Below are 17,211 nucleotides of genomic sequence, written 5' to 3' on the forward strand. Positions count from 1 at the left end.
TTGGTGTGGTCCTCTTTGGATTCCTTTTGTTTGGGGTTCTCTGCGCTTCCTGGACTTGGAAGTCTTTTTCTTTCACCAGGTAGGGGAAGTTTTCTGTCATTATTTCTTCAAATAGGTTTTCAATATCTTGCTCTCTCTCATCTTCTGGCACCCCTATAATTCTGATGTTGGTACACTTGAAGCTGTCCCAGAGGCTCCTTACACTATCCTCGCATTTTTGGATTCTTTTTTCATTTTGCTTTTCCGGTTGGGTGTTTTTTGCTTCTTCGTATTTCAAATCTTTGACTTGATTCTTGCGACGCTCTGGTCTGCTCTTGGGAGTCTGTATAATATTCTTTATTTCAGTCAGTGTATGCTTAATTTCTAGTTGGTTCTTTATCACAACATTGAGGGTCTTATTAGATTTTTTTGATGATCTCACTACATTTATCGGCGGTCTCACCAGTCTTCTTGAAGATCTCAGTACATTTATCGGCGGTCTCACCAGTCTTTTCGAGGGCCTTATTAAGTTTATCTGCGGCTTCTAGACAGTTCTTTAAAGACCTTAAAAGTGTGGTTTTGAACTCTATATCCAACAGTTTGCTTTCCTCCAATTCTGTCATTTGTGTCCTGTTTCTTTGTCTCGGCATTTTTTATGCTTCGCTGTGTCGATAAGAGTGCCTTTCTGTGCTGAGTGTCCCAATTACCTGAGGTAGACACTCTTGGTGCACCCCCTTGTGGGCTTTGTGCAGAGTCTTGTTGTAGTGAAGCCTTGATTGTTGTAGTTATCACTGTGAGGAATTGACCTCCAGGCCAATTGGCTGTGAGAATCAGCTGTGCTGGAGATACCCCTCTGGGGCTAGACTTGCTTCGATGGGGCTTTGGTGCTCACTGAGTCTGCCCCCTGAGTATGCCTTTTATGGTTCCATGGAGCTACAAACTGGATGGTCCCACTCTGACCTCTGGGCTTCCTGGCTCCTGGATCTCTAGGGAGGTGCTAATCTAGCCTTTGCCTGAGGCTATCCAGCAAAAGTCTCCCGGTTGGGCTTGGGTGGGGCGGGTCCCACGGGATCAACAGGGTGGGGTTAGCAATTATGGCTGCTCTCAGTCTTGCCCTCAGAGGCTCTGCTTCTCAGTGTCCCAGTAATCGCTGCAAGCCCCACGGAGAGAAAGCTCCCCTAGGGTTCTGAGCAATGCCAGACAATCCCGCTTCTCCTGTATGAGTCTGGGTCCCTAGAGACTCCCCCGGAACTGGAGCTCAGAGCCTGAGACTCCCTCCCGATTGAAACAGACAACCGCGCCCTCAGCCACCAGCCCGCTCCGCATGCACTGGGCACCTTAGTATTTTACTTCAGCATTGCACCTCCTCTGAGTCTCGGTATGCTTTCTCTTTCCTCCTAGTTGTAGAGCTTCCACTCAGCCAGCCTTCCTGTGGTTCTGGATGATGTCCGTTCTGTCTTTTAGTTGTATTTTTGAAGTGGTTGTTCGAGGCAGTAAACTCCGGTGTTTACCTATGCCGCCATCTTGGTTTCCCCTCAAGTAAATTATTTATGTCTCAAAGTTTTAAAAAAATTCTTAAGCATGGAAAAATTATTATTCAATTTATTACAAAAACTTCCTTCAAACCCACTAAAGAAGAGAAACTTCTATTTTCACATAGAAAGGAATCTGTTTATCATTGAAAACTTTAATCATAACTTAAAAAAATGAAACTAATTTAAAATAAGGTAACAAACCAAAACAATAATATGGCTTAAATAAAGATGACTTTTATCAATTCTATAAAGTGAACTTAATCCACCTTGCTTTGCAAAATAAAGGTGACTAAGGCAGATGCCATGCCCTCAAAAAAGCAGACTCTGGAGATAAAATCTCAACGTTTACAATGCAATGAAATAGGTGGGAAAACAGTAGTATAGTCCCAGAATAAGGGCCGAGAAAGTGAATGATTGCTATATGTGGATGCGGCAGCCGCTACGCTTTAAATAGTTATAAATGTAATTGATGAAATCTCATTTCATTTGATAGATGTTGGAAATGGAGCTTCTAATGCATTATTTATACTCACTGCTAAACTCTTTCATTCAGAAATTTCCCTCTTGGCATTTTCAATGGATTTACTCTGGATCAGCAAGCACTTCATTGAGGAACAAGTTTAATACATATAAACACATGCGTGTACACAGACGTGTACATGTATTCTCCTTGTATCCACACCTCCCCTTAAACAACACATTTTTATATAAAATGTTTTCTTGTGTTAGTAAACAAAAATACCTGTTACAGAGCTGGGTTCTCACACCAGAGATGCAAAAACAAAAATAGGAAAAATAAAGAACTAGCCTGAAACTCCTCGAGTAGGTAAACCTGCAAGGAAGGAGTTACACTTTGCCAAGGATGTTTATATTTTGGAATAAAAAATATTTTAAAAGTTGTATTTTAGGATCCAGAATATAAACAACTGGGATCCCCCAATTAACTCTACCTTTGTACTTTGTTTCTATTTTGCTAACAATGGAGAATTACCCCTACACACAGCCTACCTATGAGGGAATTACTCCATTTTAAAAATTGTTAGATTCTAAACACAAACCTTTGTTTCTTCATAGCCTAATTATATGACATTGCACCCTCAATATATTTTATGTGGAAAATAACACAATAACTTGTAAACATAAAAAAGATGGGAAGATTTTGATGTACACACCAAAAGTTAAAACAAACAAACATAGAGACTGACCTACTGGTATTGAAAGACTAAATGAAGATATTCTGTTCACCAGAAGTCTCTATCGTTTAGCTGTTACTATTTGGAGCAGAGGCTTGCTTTCCCTCTAAATTTAGCTCTCTCTGCCACATTATAATCTGCTCTAGTGAAGGTCAGCCTTTATAAGGCACTCACCGAAGCCCTGGCCACAGAAGCAAGGGCACTTGACTAAGAAACTGCTAGCTTTAACCTGGGAAAGTAACAAAGAGAGAGCCGCAAAGCCAGTTCTATCAGGCCAATGTCAAAAACTTACTTCCATTAGATTGCATTATAATTTACAACTTAAAATCAACGAACTAAAAATACATTTTAAAAAATCAGCATTTAACAGAATCTTCAAAAATAAATTTGTCTGGGGTATAACTTATACATCATGATTTGGCCTCCATTAAAAAAACCAGCAGCCGAAGACACACAAAGTAAGCTCATGTCCCATCAAAATGGAAAAACTCCATGGTATAAAACATTATTTAAAAAAATTATATGTAAAATGCTAAAAACAAATTTAAGTATTTTACTTGTTATCTAAGAGACTAAATTCCTTAGCTATTCCACAAGATAAAAGACCATAAAAATACTAAATGAGCCAATCAATCAAAAATTGGAAAGTAGTTACTTTATTAATGAAATAAACATTTTTGAATAAATTCCTATTTAAGTCCAAATTGAAAGACTTAATTGAAAGGTTTTTAGGTCTAACAGATAAACATCCCCCTATTTCACTCTGAATTTTCTAACTGTCCTCATTCCTTTGTAGACTCCATCACATACTCCCAGCCAGGCTGTGGCCCAGGAGTGACAGTGCGCCAGCAGCACAGACGGGCCTCGTGGCAACTGTGGACTAATTCTGCCCGTTGTGCAGCCCACCCTGAGTAGATTGCCTGTTTGCATGTTGTCTTGCCTGATAGTCTTTAATTCTCTCATTTTTGGAAAGAATCTGATCTCCCAGAGGGACATGCATTCTAGTTGCCCCTACAAAGGTACAACTGTTCTCAGCTAGTAATTCAGAGGTTTGGCCTGATAACTCTATTCTCAATGTTCTTCTGACCCCGCTCATCTTTGAATTTTGATAACCTGGCTCAGATAACCTGTTACACTACTAACATATGCTCACACATAACAACTACGTAACACAAACAACCTCAACCTTATGAACAGGTGTACTCTACGGGGGGTGGGGGGGGGGTGGGGAGGGGTCACAATCTTTTTCTACAAAGGGCTAGAAAGAAAATATTTCAGGCTCTGTGAGTCATATGGTCTCTATTCCAACTACTCAATTCTGTTGTTACAGACTAAAAACAACCATAGACAACATGGAGACATTTGGCTGTATTTCAAGAAAATTTTATTTACAAAGCAAGTGTGTGTGTGTGTGTGGGGGGGGGGGGGGTTAGAGTGAGTCCTAGGTCATGGTTTGCCAACCCCATTCTAGAGCCACTGTAACTAGCAGAACTGTCTGAGAGGGTGGAAATGTTCTGATGCACTGTCTCCTTGTAGCTACTAGACATGTGGCTATGGAGCTCTTGAAATGTGACTTAGGGTGACTGAAAAACTGAATGTCTCATTTTATTTAATTTTTGTTCGGTAAAATTAAAATGGAAATTGCCTATGTGGCTAGTGGCTATCATGTTAGGCAACCCAGTTCTGAAATATTCCTTATTGCCCAAAACTCATAAATTTGATTTTTAAAAAAAGGTAAAAATATATCCAAAAGTAGGAATTTTTAATTAATATTTTTCAAATAAAGTAGCCCTGAGGAGCATTTTGCCCCAATTTTAAAGCCACATGGCTACAGCAGCAAAAGAAAAGAAGGACCAACTTCAAAGTGAAACTCGGTGTGGAGTCAGTATTGCTGAACACAATGTGCAGACAGCCCCCAACAACGAAGGGTTATCTATTCCAAAATTTCAATAGTTCCAAAACTATTGAAAACCCTGCACTAAAGAGGAAACAATGTTGAGCAAAACCAAAGATGGTGCTTGCTCTCAAGAGTTAAAAACTGCATGCACTGCTCTGAACATACCAGAGTAGTAAGCAGGCAGATATTTCCTTGAATGACTTGTTTCTGTTTGCCAAACACTGACGTCAATGTTAAAGAACACAAATTTATCACTGAGGAGCTTGTCACAGCTAAAATCAAAAGTAGATTTAGAATACAAAAAAGTACTTCCCACAGTCTTCGATACTGATTTACGTACTTCCATGTGATTTTAGAGACTCTGGTATTTAGATGGAGCGTGGAAGAGGCAACAATCTGGGATTTAAAGAGGGGGTAGAAAAAGAGGAAACTGAACACCAGCATGTTTATTTTAAAAGTCATATGTTCTAATGCATCACTTTAGGAAAACAAGAAACCTTTTTTGAAGAGGAAAATGTCCTTGAAATTTATTAATCATATTATAGTCTTAAGCTTATAAAAAACAAGATAGTCTCTCTATATTATTTTATTTTAATTGGCTCATTTAAACTATAAGTACTAATAGGCTGTTGGCAAAAAAAACCAACAACACAAACAAATAAAAAAACTAACACAGTACGAAAGAGTATGAAGTAAAAAATAAAGTCCACCTCCCAACCTTTCACTCCTAATCTCATGTTCATGGAGTGAGTCCTACTCCATGGAAGTAATAATATGTTTAACCCTTTAACACTGTCTTACGTTTCCTTTAAGAACATGGTTTTTGCATAAATGACAACAGGTACGCGAGTATATGTACAGAAAATGAGCTGAATACTTATATCAGCCACCCACTATGTACCAACCACGTGCTATCAAGCAGTCCATAAATTCATCAATAGACACTCTACTATAAATACTCTAGTAGGGGATGTTGATAATGGGGAAAGTTATGTTTACATGGGGCCAGAGGATATATGGGAAATCTCTGTATCTTCCTCTTAATTTTGCTGTGAACCTAAAACAGTACTAAAAAATAATCTTTACGAAAGTCAGTTTATTAAGGCTAATTTTGTGTCAGACACAAAACTGATGGGGGTGTCCATGACTACTTGTTCAAATAGGAAATTAGGAGATAAATTATTATGTTAAGGATGATGGAAGTGTGTCCCTCTCTTCTTAGCATTTTAGTCAAGCAGGAGAGGAAAACAGAACATTTGGGGGGGGGGGAATAAGACCCTAGTCTAGTAGCTGGTGAGATAATTTGCTTTGGAGCAACTATAAAACATGGCAATGGGCCTTCGGGATGCTCAAAGGTGGTGGTAGGCAGGCGTCCAAACATCTCCTCACTTACCAGTCCTCTGAACCAAGCCTCTATTCCCATCTTCCCAGGAGGGGACCTGCTGAAGCCTGTCTAAGTTTTATTTGAAGGGTTGTACACACCAAAAAGTTACTTACACAAGCCTCTCTCACAAGGAGGAGAACGTGAATTTGATAGAAATACGACACCCCAGCCTAGGACTCAATGGCACCCAGCACACTGCTAGTAGGGGGCTGTACTCCCTGACACAATTTTATAGGAGTGGACAGCACAAACTTAAATTAAAAGAGAAAAAAACACAAAACAAACAAACAAAAAAACCCAAACAGCAAAGCACTACCAACTCTCTCATGTATACTTTTGGAAATAAATTCAAACATACAGAGAATTTGTCATTTGTATTCATTTACCAAGCCTACATCTGGTACTAGCCAACAGGGATGCAGCAGGGACCAATCAGACAAGGTGCATGGTGCTCACTTTCTAGCAGGTAGAGGTTTGATCCAAGGACTGCACACAAAATCTGGCAGCGAGTTAACAAGCATCAGTAATCTCCAGCATGTTAAAGTACATCACATGATGTCTTGAGGTGCAGTTGTTTATGTTTTCCATGACTGAAAACCATGAACCTAAACCCTGACCTCATCCCACACTCCAATCAGGCTCTGAAAGGTCACGCCACTAGCTTGAGGCCAGGCATTGCATTCCAACATGGGTGACACAGCAGAGATCAAAGCCAAGAAAGCCCCCCTCCCCCTCAGGGGCTCGGGTGCCTGGGAGAGTCAGGGCCAGATTCTGATCACCCCAGCCTCCACTCAGTGCACTTGCCCCAAAGCCACCGATGTTGCTGCAGTGTCTTGGGTAATTGTTTAGATGATTCTCCAAGGCAGCTTTTTCATTAGCCCCTAGAGTTTATGGTTTTAGAGTTAGAGTAAAGCACAAATATTAATTTTAAAGTCTATCCAGCACCTGGATAAACTGGGTCAGCGTATTTTTTCTACATGACTGTTAAGAAAAAAGAAGTCTTTAATGAGAGTACAGAACAAAAATCCTGCCCCTTGGGGACACGTAAATAGTAGGAAATTTGTGGCACCACGGTTTCTAGTACTACAGGAGCCAGTTATCACACTGCTTCCTCCGGCAGCCCAGCTTGAACAAAAACACCATCTTCACACTCCTGAGCACCAATGCTGCATCCCTTTCCTTTAGCCAGCAGCTTCCTCTGCACCATCACCTTGGGGTTCTCTTTCCTGTTTATAATAACCTCATTCTATTACCATGCATACTGAGAAAAACATATGTCAGGTTTCTTTCCCCCCTTAGAAATAATCACAAATCCAGGAAGCCATCGAGGTTAGTTTGGAAAGTATTAGAGTCCTTTGTGTGAATATACAAAAAGAAGAGGGCGAGAGAATATCATAAAACTGCAGAGCCCACAGTGGCTCATGATACAGTCTCCATAGTGCAGAGTGAGTATTCCTTATTGTTACCACCTCTGCCAGTGGTTTTCTTGAGCTTTAGTTAGAAGTCCTCCAAAATAACAGTACACCTAACAATTGTTGTTTAAGTCTTCATCCAACCTAAAAATAAGTTGACATAAGAAAAGACATCATTTTACATCTTTCACAGACCTAAGTAATTATTGTTTTCCTACTGAAATTATTTCCATAAGAGAATTAAAGAGAGCCAAAGGATTAGTCACTAATATTAGTATGCGTGTATTATTCTTCCTTATATGGAACCATTACATGTTTCCTTTCTTTTTTGACACAAACTAAAAAAAAGATACACCTGATATTAAAAATCAAGAAATAATGGGAGCACTGTCTCCTTGGCATTTGCCAAAAGAATGGTTCATTCAGTGAGTTACCTAAACCTTTATTTTCAAAGTTAGATAGTTAACAAATATGACTATCAGAACATTTCTTGGCGTTCTTCACTTAACACATGCCAAACTTAGAAGAGGCAAAATCATCCCGGTTGGCATTTCACTGGCCAAAAGACACTTGTTAAAGAGACCCTTGGCCTCAATATAGACATTGGAGTGAGCTAACAATGAAAAGTATTGTTGTGTAGACTCTGCTAATCTTGGTAGATTTTATATTTTAAAAAGCTAGGAATTCTTCGAAATCATGTGTTTTCCCCCCTAAAAGGTACAAAGAAAAAATGCTGTGGAAACTCTTAATGACAACCACAATCCTGTGTTAAAATGATTCGTGTTAATCCGATTATTAAATCCCCGAGTTGTATCTCTCAGGTTTAACTGCTTCAGCAATGTCTTTATTACACTTACCACAAAAGTAAAAGGAAAAAAAAAAAAAAAAGGAAGTCCAATTGGATAAAAGTCAAATTAAGAGAATAATGAGTCCCAGAAATTCCTTTAAGATGTAGTAGATCAGGTTCCACGTCTGAATATTTACCCAGACATTTCACTTGCAAAATAAACATCACAAAGAATTTCCTCCCCATTTTCTTTTCTAGCTGTTTTGGCTATTTATACACCAGCTATTTTTGGATAATTTCAAATCATTTTGTACAACATATTCTAGTAAGTTTATGTTTTTCTCTTCCATTGTTTCTTTTTATGTCCATTACCAACTTTCCTACTTCCACCAATTCTGAAGATACTGGTTTGTAATCTCCAATTTAGCCTTGTAATGTCACATTTTATACATTACTTGAGAACAAGAACATACCATCACAGTGTTCTTTAAAATATACTCTATCACGTTTATGATTTTTAAAGTTGACATATTGAGGAAAGCATACCTTTGAATAAAATCATTTCTAGTTCCAGTATGGTTGGCCATAAAATTACCACCAATATTTACTTTTAAAATATTTATTTTATAGTTTTCTTGGGGGGGAGGGGGCATTCTCCCTTTATTTTATTATTAGTATAATTTAAAAAAAATTCTTTATTGTTTAAAGTATTACTGTTCTCCCTTTAAGGCTCTCCATTTTCTGGCTTGCCTGTCCTAATTCACCAATTCTTCTAAGATTCCCTTCAAAATTTCACTTTCTCCAGGAATCAGCCCTTCACTGAGCTCTCCACCCTTGTGTCTGCAGTGCTTTGGTTGGGGACTGGAGAAGGCTCTGTGGAGGAGGGGCCGTTGGAGCGGAGAAGGATTTGAGTAAAATTTAATATGCAGAAATGGGTGGAGGAGGGCATTCCAGGAGCAAGAAGCAGGGTGGGTGGGTAGAAGAGTAGCAACATTGTTGAAATTAGAGCTGAAAGATTGGCAGGAGCCAGACAGCCACTTAAACATGCCAAGGGAAGTCCTTAAAGGTGCCTACGCTCTGGGCTGACCTAACCAGGCAGAGCTGTAGGATGATTCCTTTAGTCCCTATGGTTTCAGGGCTGGCCTGTCTCCCGGAGGATAGTCTAAGCTTCGAGGACAAAGACCAGTGAAATCCTTTGTGACTCACTGAATATAACAGAGGAATAAGTTTCTTATTCATGTAAAAAATAATGTCAATCCTGAGACATAATTACTAGAATTATGTGTTCATGACAGTCTCTCTTTACTTTTAAAGATAAATTTTATCTTCCAAAATGTAGCAAGATAGTCAGTCTCATGGCAAATACTAATATCTATTCAATTTTACTCTGAATTGATTTATCAGCTAGGCCCATAATTATGTTATTCATATATTTTCCAACTGCAAAAATAGGATTGGTCCTAAAAATAATAATTCCTTTTTGTATAACATTTACAGTCCACAGGGCATCCTCAAGGATTCTCAAAGTCACCCTGTAAATTTGGTTAACGCCCTGTTTTATAGATGAGGAAACTGAAAGCAAGAGAGATTGCCTTGGAAAATAAACCTCACCCTGGAGGTTGGAGCCTTGATTTTCCCAGTTCCCTGGGGTGCTTGACTGTCTCCCAGGGACCATCCATAACTATTTCCCACTTGGTCAGAAGAGGCTACTTAATGGGACTGCTTTACTCTACCAATCCACACACCAGGGAGAGACTTTACTCAGAAGCGGATGAATGTAGGTTTCAGGGCTGCTTTGTCTGCGGACTGACGGAAGCCGGTCCATCCTTGCTGCTTGACACAGTCGCTGCAGGAAAGAAACATCTGCACAGCATATGTTTCAAGGGACCTGGCGTATATAGCATACTGTTCTTAATATGTTTGCTCCCCTTAGCGCTGTGTGTTTTAACCAAGGTTGCCTCTCCTAGAAAGGTTGTTTCCCCAGGTAGGAATTTTTCCCTGAAGTCAGGGAGGGGATGAAACTCCTTAACTAAGTGCCAGGTGGGTAGTTAATCACTTTAACTACAAACAATCATGCTTAAGCTACATAATCTTTACTCCCTGGAATGGAGATAAGAAACGCCCTAACCTTTGTAATAGAAATTGACAGGATTAAAATCAACTGGTATAAATACGGATGTAACAAGACAATAAACAGCAGAACTTCGCTGGAGATCCAGACCAGAACTTGGCTGGAGATCCTGGCTGGAGATCCTGGCTAGGCTGCTGATCAACTGAACGCTGTCTCCGTGTCCTTCCTTCTTCGCCGACTCCGTCTACACCTTTGGGGACCCCTGGACCTGCTGGGGTTGGACCCCGGCAGCGGACTCTAACATAATCCCACCACAGATCACCACTTGACAAGAGCTATAAGCTCCCATTTTCTAGGGTAAATGTATTCATTGGGAAGGTGAACGCTACCTTTTCCCTCCTATTGCAGACATAGCTTCCTATTTTTAATTACTGGAAGTTTTATTATACTGAGACAAGGGGCACCTGCTTAGGGTTTTAAATTCCACAGTGACATATCCTATATAATAAAGAGCTAATATGTTAATTAGACCAAACAGCCAGACGACCTTCCGGACAAACCCGGGGCTGCGAGGGCCGGCCGAGGCAGCTGGGGCTGCGAGGGCCGGGCCCCTTGCACGAATTTCGTGCATCGGGCCTCTAGTCTAATATAAACATGAGTCTAAACTGGATTCATACTAATGTGCGCTTCAACCTCACCTGGCAGTGAAGCTGGGTTCACTACACTGCCTTTAGACGCCATGAAGACTTGACTTTGAAGCTGAATTAAATAGTCTTTAAAAACCCTTGAAACAAAGCCTAGGAAGGCATGTTATAAATGATACACAAATTTTACACGTTGGGTTTGGAAACATTGACATTCAATAAGTTTGAGACCTAATAAAAGAAACTTAAATATCAAGAAGTGTATGCTATGAAGCTGTAAAAATCCAGAAAGTGGGTGACAAAGTAAGCACTGAGTCAAGCAAGCCCTGAGTCAGAATCTAGTGGGCACACTCTGCTGTGAATCTGGCCCTGGTTTTCCTATATTAATATGCTTATCCTAACAATGCTGATATTGCTCACAACCATGGTGGTGCACCCTTTGTTGTTTTTGGAAATGCCTTCTGACTTGGTTTATGAGACACAGAAGAAAATCAGTATCTCCACTTCACTCACATCTTGATTTTTCTCAGTTAAACGAAATATAGTTACAACCCTTGTTCAGACTTGTCTGACTACTTCGTCAGTTTCCAAAAAAGATTAGCTGCCAGTAAGATATTTATCTGCCTGTGACCAAGCACTGAGAAATGCCAACTACTTTTGTTTTGTGGAGAAGTTAAAATGTAATGTGAACAGTTTATAGAAATGCATTGTTCACAAGCTAAGTCTCTGGTAGATTTAGGTGTAACTGTTTTCAGATTTAAATGAATAATTGCATAAGCTAAACTCCAAGTATAAAGAGCATTTGCATTCAAATTACTTTCTTATGCTTTGTTAAAAAACTACAACAATTTTTCAGAGGCTGTAATACTTCCAAATTTTACTTTAAAAACTTCATTATGGAAAATGTCAGCCATATCCAAAAGTAGAGAGAGCAATAGAATGAAGCCAATGAATTCATTGCCCAGCTTCCATCACAGTCAATGGTGTCTCATCTGCTAGTATACCCTTACTCAGTCCCTGTCCCCCCGTCACAGAATTATATTGAAGCAAATCTCAGATGTCATATCATTCCCTCCTTAAATAATTCAGTACATATTTTAAGAGATAGGGAATCTTTTAAAAATATAGCCATGATATTATTTTCACACGTAAAAGAAAGTAAAATTCTTTAATATCATCAAATATCCAATCACTCAAGAAATATACCCAAATCTAAGAAAGTCAAATGTCAAGGAAAAACATTACTTCAAAAGATGTAATACTCAAAAATGAGCAAGCTACTCCCCTTCAAGAAAAAGGGAACAGCATTCTCTTATAGCAGAGAGCTGAAGGTCAGGGGCTATAGAGGGGAATCCAGGAATGGTATGTACAATTTGTAACATATGCATATGAAAATTTTTTTTCTTGGTTAATAGCATTCATCAGAATGTCAAACAGCTTGAGACTGAAAACATTTAAAGAACTTCTGCCCTTGGTTATGATTGTGTGACTGTGCCAATCACTTCACTGTGTCTGTAAGAATTAGTCAAATAGGGAAACAAATCCATCTAAAATAACCGCGATCAAACTGAATTCAACTCAGCATTCACTGAGCATACAGATGCAAGACAATGGGTTACATTCTTGATAAACAAAAGTAAATTAATTCTAGTGAATTTATAGTTTAGAAGGAGAGGGGATTCAACAGATTAATATAGCTATAATAGAATGTCATGAAAAAGATGCCTGCTGTAGGTATACTCATGGGGATCCAAATGAAAAAGCAATGATGTTACTTGTGGGGGGAGGGGGGGAGGTCGACGACCAAGGGTCATAAGATAGAAGAGAGTTGTAGAAGATGTCAAGAACTGTACCATCAACTCCTGTGTGAAGATCTTCCTTATGCCCCTAGCATGAATAAATGTGTTCTGTACCCCACTCACTGGGTAGGGTGGGAGAGGTGATTATGAAACTGGCGAGAAGAGGTTACATGTAGTAGTATTTAGAAACTGAACAATTCTTTAGATCTGGAGAGGAGAGACTCCATGAAGAGAGAAGGGAAGCATTACAGGAAGAGAAAAAGCAGGAACGAATGAGTGGAAATTACTGGCATGTTAGGGAACCAGCAGTGTGGTGACCTTCCAGCAGCGTGTGTGGGTGGGGCTGGCTGACTGGAAATGCCTGCTGGGACCAGAAGCTGGAGCCTTCCAGGCCAGAACTGAGCCTATATTCTGTGCCCAGAGAAAAGCCATCAACACATTTTCACTGAACTAGTTCTATCTTTACAGAGTATGCCTCACCCTTAGGCGGATGGGTGCCCAAAGTTTATTGAACTGGTGGTGCCTTGAATTAGCTGGATGGGGTGAGGTGAGAGAGAAGCAGGCTATTCAGGAATCAATTGCAATAAAGCCAGGAGAGGTCCAGAGTGACAGTTGTAGAAAAGAGATGAGGGGGCATTTCAGACATTTTAGAAATCATTATTTTTTAAAAAGTGAAAAAAGAAACATAAGCAAGACCAAAGCATCATAAAAATTCTATTACATAGTGTAGAACAGTGTTAGTATGATCCCATTTCTGGAAAGAAAAAAAAAAAAGCTATAACATGCAAAATATCATAGGAAGGATATGGAAGAAATAGATACCACTGGTTGTAGGGCATGGAAAAAGGATTGGCAGAGGTAGGAGAGAGACTTGTCTCTCTGGTAGGCTGAACCACATGATTACCTATTGGCTAGTTAAAAGAATATATAATTTCTTCCTTACTGTCAACCACATAGGCAGAAAATTGGAAAAAGAGAACAGGTTTTAGAGACAAGAGAGAGGTTCCATTCTAGCTCTGACTCTTCCTAACTGTGGGGCGTGGACAAACTAATTTCTTTTATTTTCTGTCCTCTTATTTGCATAATAAGCCAGAGATAATACTGGCTAATTCCTGGGTCACTGTAACAATATTTAAAAGAATCCTACACAAAGCATCTGGTACAATAACTGGCATAGACTAAATACTCAATAAGTAGCAGCTATTTTATTATCAACAAAATTTCCTTGATATGAGTATAGTCTTAGAATAATAAAAGTTCCTCGATCTAGTTTCAGGTGTGCTCATTAGCTAATCTTATTCCTACATTAAAAATTTACATTGTACAAAACGACTAATGTAATCCATCTGATGAGCACTATCCATTACATACCTGTTTCTAGAAATTTAAACTTAACATTATTTATCTGCATTTCTACGTAGAGGTTAGTTTTTGTCTTTAAATGGTACTGACACTATATTTACTGAAGTCGTGTATGCACAGAGGACTACTAAATACAAACTCGATGCCACAGGGCACCAAGAAAGAATAATAAGTCGCTACCCTCTAAGAACTGACAACCTCAGTGAGACAAACAGGTGTGACCTTCAAGTAACCATGTCCCAGATCTGGCAGAAGAGATGGAAATACTGGCAATGAAGCACCCAATTCTGGCCATGCATTTGCTGTAAGATGTCAAGTCACATGTTAGGAGAAGTTCACTCTGCAAACATTTTTTTTAGGTGGGTTTCCTCTGTATAATACTATGGTTAAAAGCAATTGAGACTGTGGCAGCAACAGCATCCTAAGTGTTACAAAATAGTGGTCACTCTCAAAAGTCTTACTACACATTGTCTGAACAGTCACATCATTATTAAAGCATCATCAAACAAAAGTTTCTTTGTTATAGGTTGAGATGAATAATTGCAAACCATTTTCATGTGAGATGTTCTGGCTCAGATTTGCCCCAGCCTGTAAAATGAAGAAGCCTTTGCAAAGAAAATAGCTGGGGTTTAAGAAATATTTTTGTGAAAGGCAGGAAATAATGATAAACATCTTCCAGGATTTCGGAAGTGTTGGTGAATGCTTCAAAAAAAAAAAAAAAGAAAAAGAAAAAAAGGCGTAAGGCCTGGGGAAAATGCATTTCACTTCATACACAGCACTGTGGGGAGAAAGAATGGTGGGATGGATAACAAAAGCCATTCAGATCATTATTCAAATATTTCTCTTTGCAGCAGATGGGTCTTGAGAGAAACACCAATACCAGGCTGTAGAGAAACAACGACATAACATACACACTAATTTCTAAAGCTCGTACTGATGCTGTAAATGCTATGGATGTGCGCCTTGGAGGGATGAGCGGCTTCATACTAGCCAGCAGGTCTATCTCCTGAGCCACCAGAAGGTCCACACTTGTATCTACGCCCCTAGCTACCCTGTGCTCGAAGCCCCAGGGTACATATTACAGTGGAGGGCGGGATCAAGAGGCTCATCTACAGCTATGCACAGGCAGCAGCACCAGTTTAATATCCGTCCTCTTCCTTTCCCCTCCCTAATTCCATAAATCTCAAGATCCGAGTTACAAAGAGACTGGGAACTCCAGCAGAGCGCCGAGGCCCTCCCTCCCCCCCCGCCAGGCCCTCCCTCCTCCAAGGAGCATTAGTGCCGTGCAAATTGCTTCCAAACATCCTTCGCAGGCACCGCGGGGCGAACCAGACCCGGTTTTCTTTTGCAGCTTCCGCGGAGGCCAGAGGAGATGACAAGTGGCGTGCGTGCGTGTGTGGTGGTGGCGAGGGGGAGGCTTGCCCAAAGATAGCCACCTTCTCCCTGCCCAGCCCACCCCTCGCTCCCAGCCTCAGCCCCGGCCTCCGGAATCCGCATCTGGCGGCGCCACGCACGAGACGATGCGCACCCGCCACTTCCACCGCGTGGCGGGCCCCCACCCATTCGCGGTCCCCGGGTCTCCCCGAGCGGCGGGTCTTTACTCCGCGGCACGGATACACGGGAAGCGAGGTCCACGGGGTGGAGGGGCTGCTTCCCCACCGAGCAGCAGGAAGCCGCCCCAGCAGGCACATGCTTCCTCCCGGCCCGAGGGGAAGCCCCCGGGGGGCGACGACCGCGCTTCCCGCAGCCTCTCCTGCTCCCCCGGCCCCCCCGGGGTTGCTCCTCACCTGTCCAAGAAGGTAGCGGCGACGCGCGAGGCTGGGAGCTGCGGCGATTCCGGCAGCGGCAGGGGCGGCAGCAGCACTGGCGGCGGCAGACAATGGAGGAGTGAAGGACGGACACATTGACATCGACACACAGAGCCCGGCGCAGCCCCGCCTCCCGGCCCGCCCCGGCCCGCCTCTCAGCCCGCCCCTGGCTGGGGCCGCACCACTTCTTAGGTAATGGAGGGGGGGTGGCGAGAGCCGGACACCTCTAAACGCCCCATGCAGCCACTGCCGAACACAGAACTGAGAGCTGGATAATTTAAATATTGCGGGATCCTAAAGATACGAGGCAGACAGGTTGGAGGGTGGGAAACGTGTGAGGAGAATTCAACTCCCCCCTGTGGTTTTTGCCACTTGGTTTTGTCTTCCCTGGCTCCTCCAATGGGAGTCTTTGGCTGCCACCTCCGGAAGCTCCTCCCACTGGCTGGGCCAATAACGCGCGCGGGGAGGCGGGGCCTGCGGAACCGCCCCACCCCCCACCCCGGCTCGCCCGAGCTCGCCGGCTGCTCGCCTGCCCGCGGGATAGGAGAGAGAATTCGAACGCTTCCCGGCGTCCTGGTCTCGCGCTGCCCCTCGGCGGCTAGCGTCCCTCACACAGACACCGCGTTTCCTCTCCACACTCGCCGAGAAACAGAACAGCCTCCAAGCTGGCGGGAGCCATGGTTCACATCAAGAAAGGCGAGCTGGCCCCGGAGGAAAAGGCGCTGCTGGAAGTCATCGGAAAAGGTACGGGCGCTGGGCTGCGACGGAAGCGCTGCCCGCCCGGCCCGCAGGCGTGGCGGAGCGCGGGCCCGGCGGACCCCGGGCTGCGGGGCTGCGAGGACCGGGAATCAGCGTCTCTCCCTTTGATGTTGGCGGGTTGTGGGAGCGGAAAGCTGGGGCGGGACCCGCACGGCTGGGACCGTAGCGGAGGTTGCCGAGGTCCGAACCCGGCATCAGTTTTGGGAAAGGCACACACGCCCAGGCCCCAGCTCCGTTACAGCGAGCCGCCCCGGGGCGTGGGTTCCAGAGCGTTCATCCTCCCGCTCTCCTAACGGGGCTGGGACCGCCGTCCTTCCGGGCGACCGTGGCCCGGAGGTCGCAGGTTCTCGGGCTGGAGCCCAAAGGGCCGTTTCGACTTCCGGAGGCCGAAAGGTCTGGATTCCTGGGCCGTGCCCGCCCCGCCGGGGGTGCAGGGCGCTCCTAAGGGGAAGGGCTCTTTCTCCGGGCGCTAAACTAGTTTTGCAAGTTGCCCCTCGGAGGCGGCTGCGCGCAGGGCCGCCCTGGCTTCCTTCTGGGAGCCCCCGCCGCCGCCGGAGCCCTGAGCGGGCGGGGAGGGGAGG

General features: G+C 42.8%; 2 protein-coding genes across 16 annotated transcripts in view; one reads left to right on the forward strand and one right to left on the reverse strand.

The window, feature by feature from the left end:
* Positions 1–15,984, reverse strand: part of BZW2 (basic leucine zipper and W2 domains 2) — a 52,958-nt gene extending 36,974 nt beyond the window's left edge. For 5 of the 6 annotated variants that reach the window (XR_004970874.1, XR_004970877.1, XR_004970876.1 and 2 more), the window contains exon 1: positions 15,851–15,984. The gene's annotated coding sequence lies outside the window, so the exon portion shown is untranslated. Of the gene's footprint in view, positions 1–1,316; positions 1,363–15,850 lie in introns of those variants that run through there. The other variant, XM_036328002.1, reaches the window with a different exon arrangement.
* A 152-nt stretch (positions 15,985–16,136) lies between these two features.
* ANKMY2 (ankyrin repeat and MYND domain containing 2) overlaps positions 16,137–17,211 on the forward strand; it is a 34,693-nt gene continuing 33,618 nt past the window's right edge. For 3 of the 10 annotated variants that reach the window (XM_036327990.1, XM_036327991.1, XM_036327992.1), the window contains exon 1: positions 16,137–16,615. In XM_036327990.1, coding sequence (XP_036183883.1) covers positions 16,271–16,615 — 345 coding nt within the window. In that variant the 5' untranslated portion in view covers positions 16,137–16,270. The remainder of the gene's footprint in view (positions 16,616–17,211) is intronic. The other 7 variants (XM_036327993.1, XM_036327994.1, XM_036327995.1 and 4 more) reach the window with 5 other exon arrangements.

This window comes from Myotis myotis, unplaced genomic scaffold, assembly GCF_014108235.1.
Source record: "Myotis myotis isolate mMyoMyo1 unplaced genomic scaffold, mMyoMyo1.p scaffold_m19_p_11, whole genome shotgun sequence".
Classification (NCBI taxonomy): Eukaryota; Metazoa; Chordata; class Mammalia; order Chiroptera; family Vespertilionidae; genus Myotis; species Myotis myotis.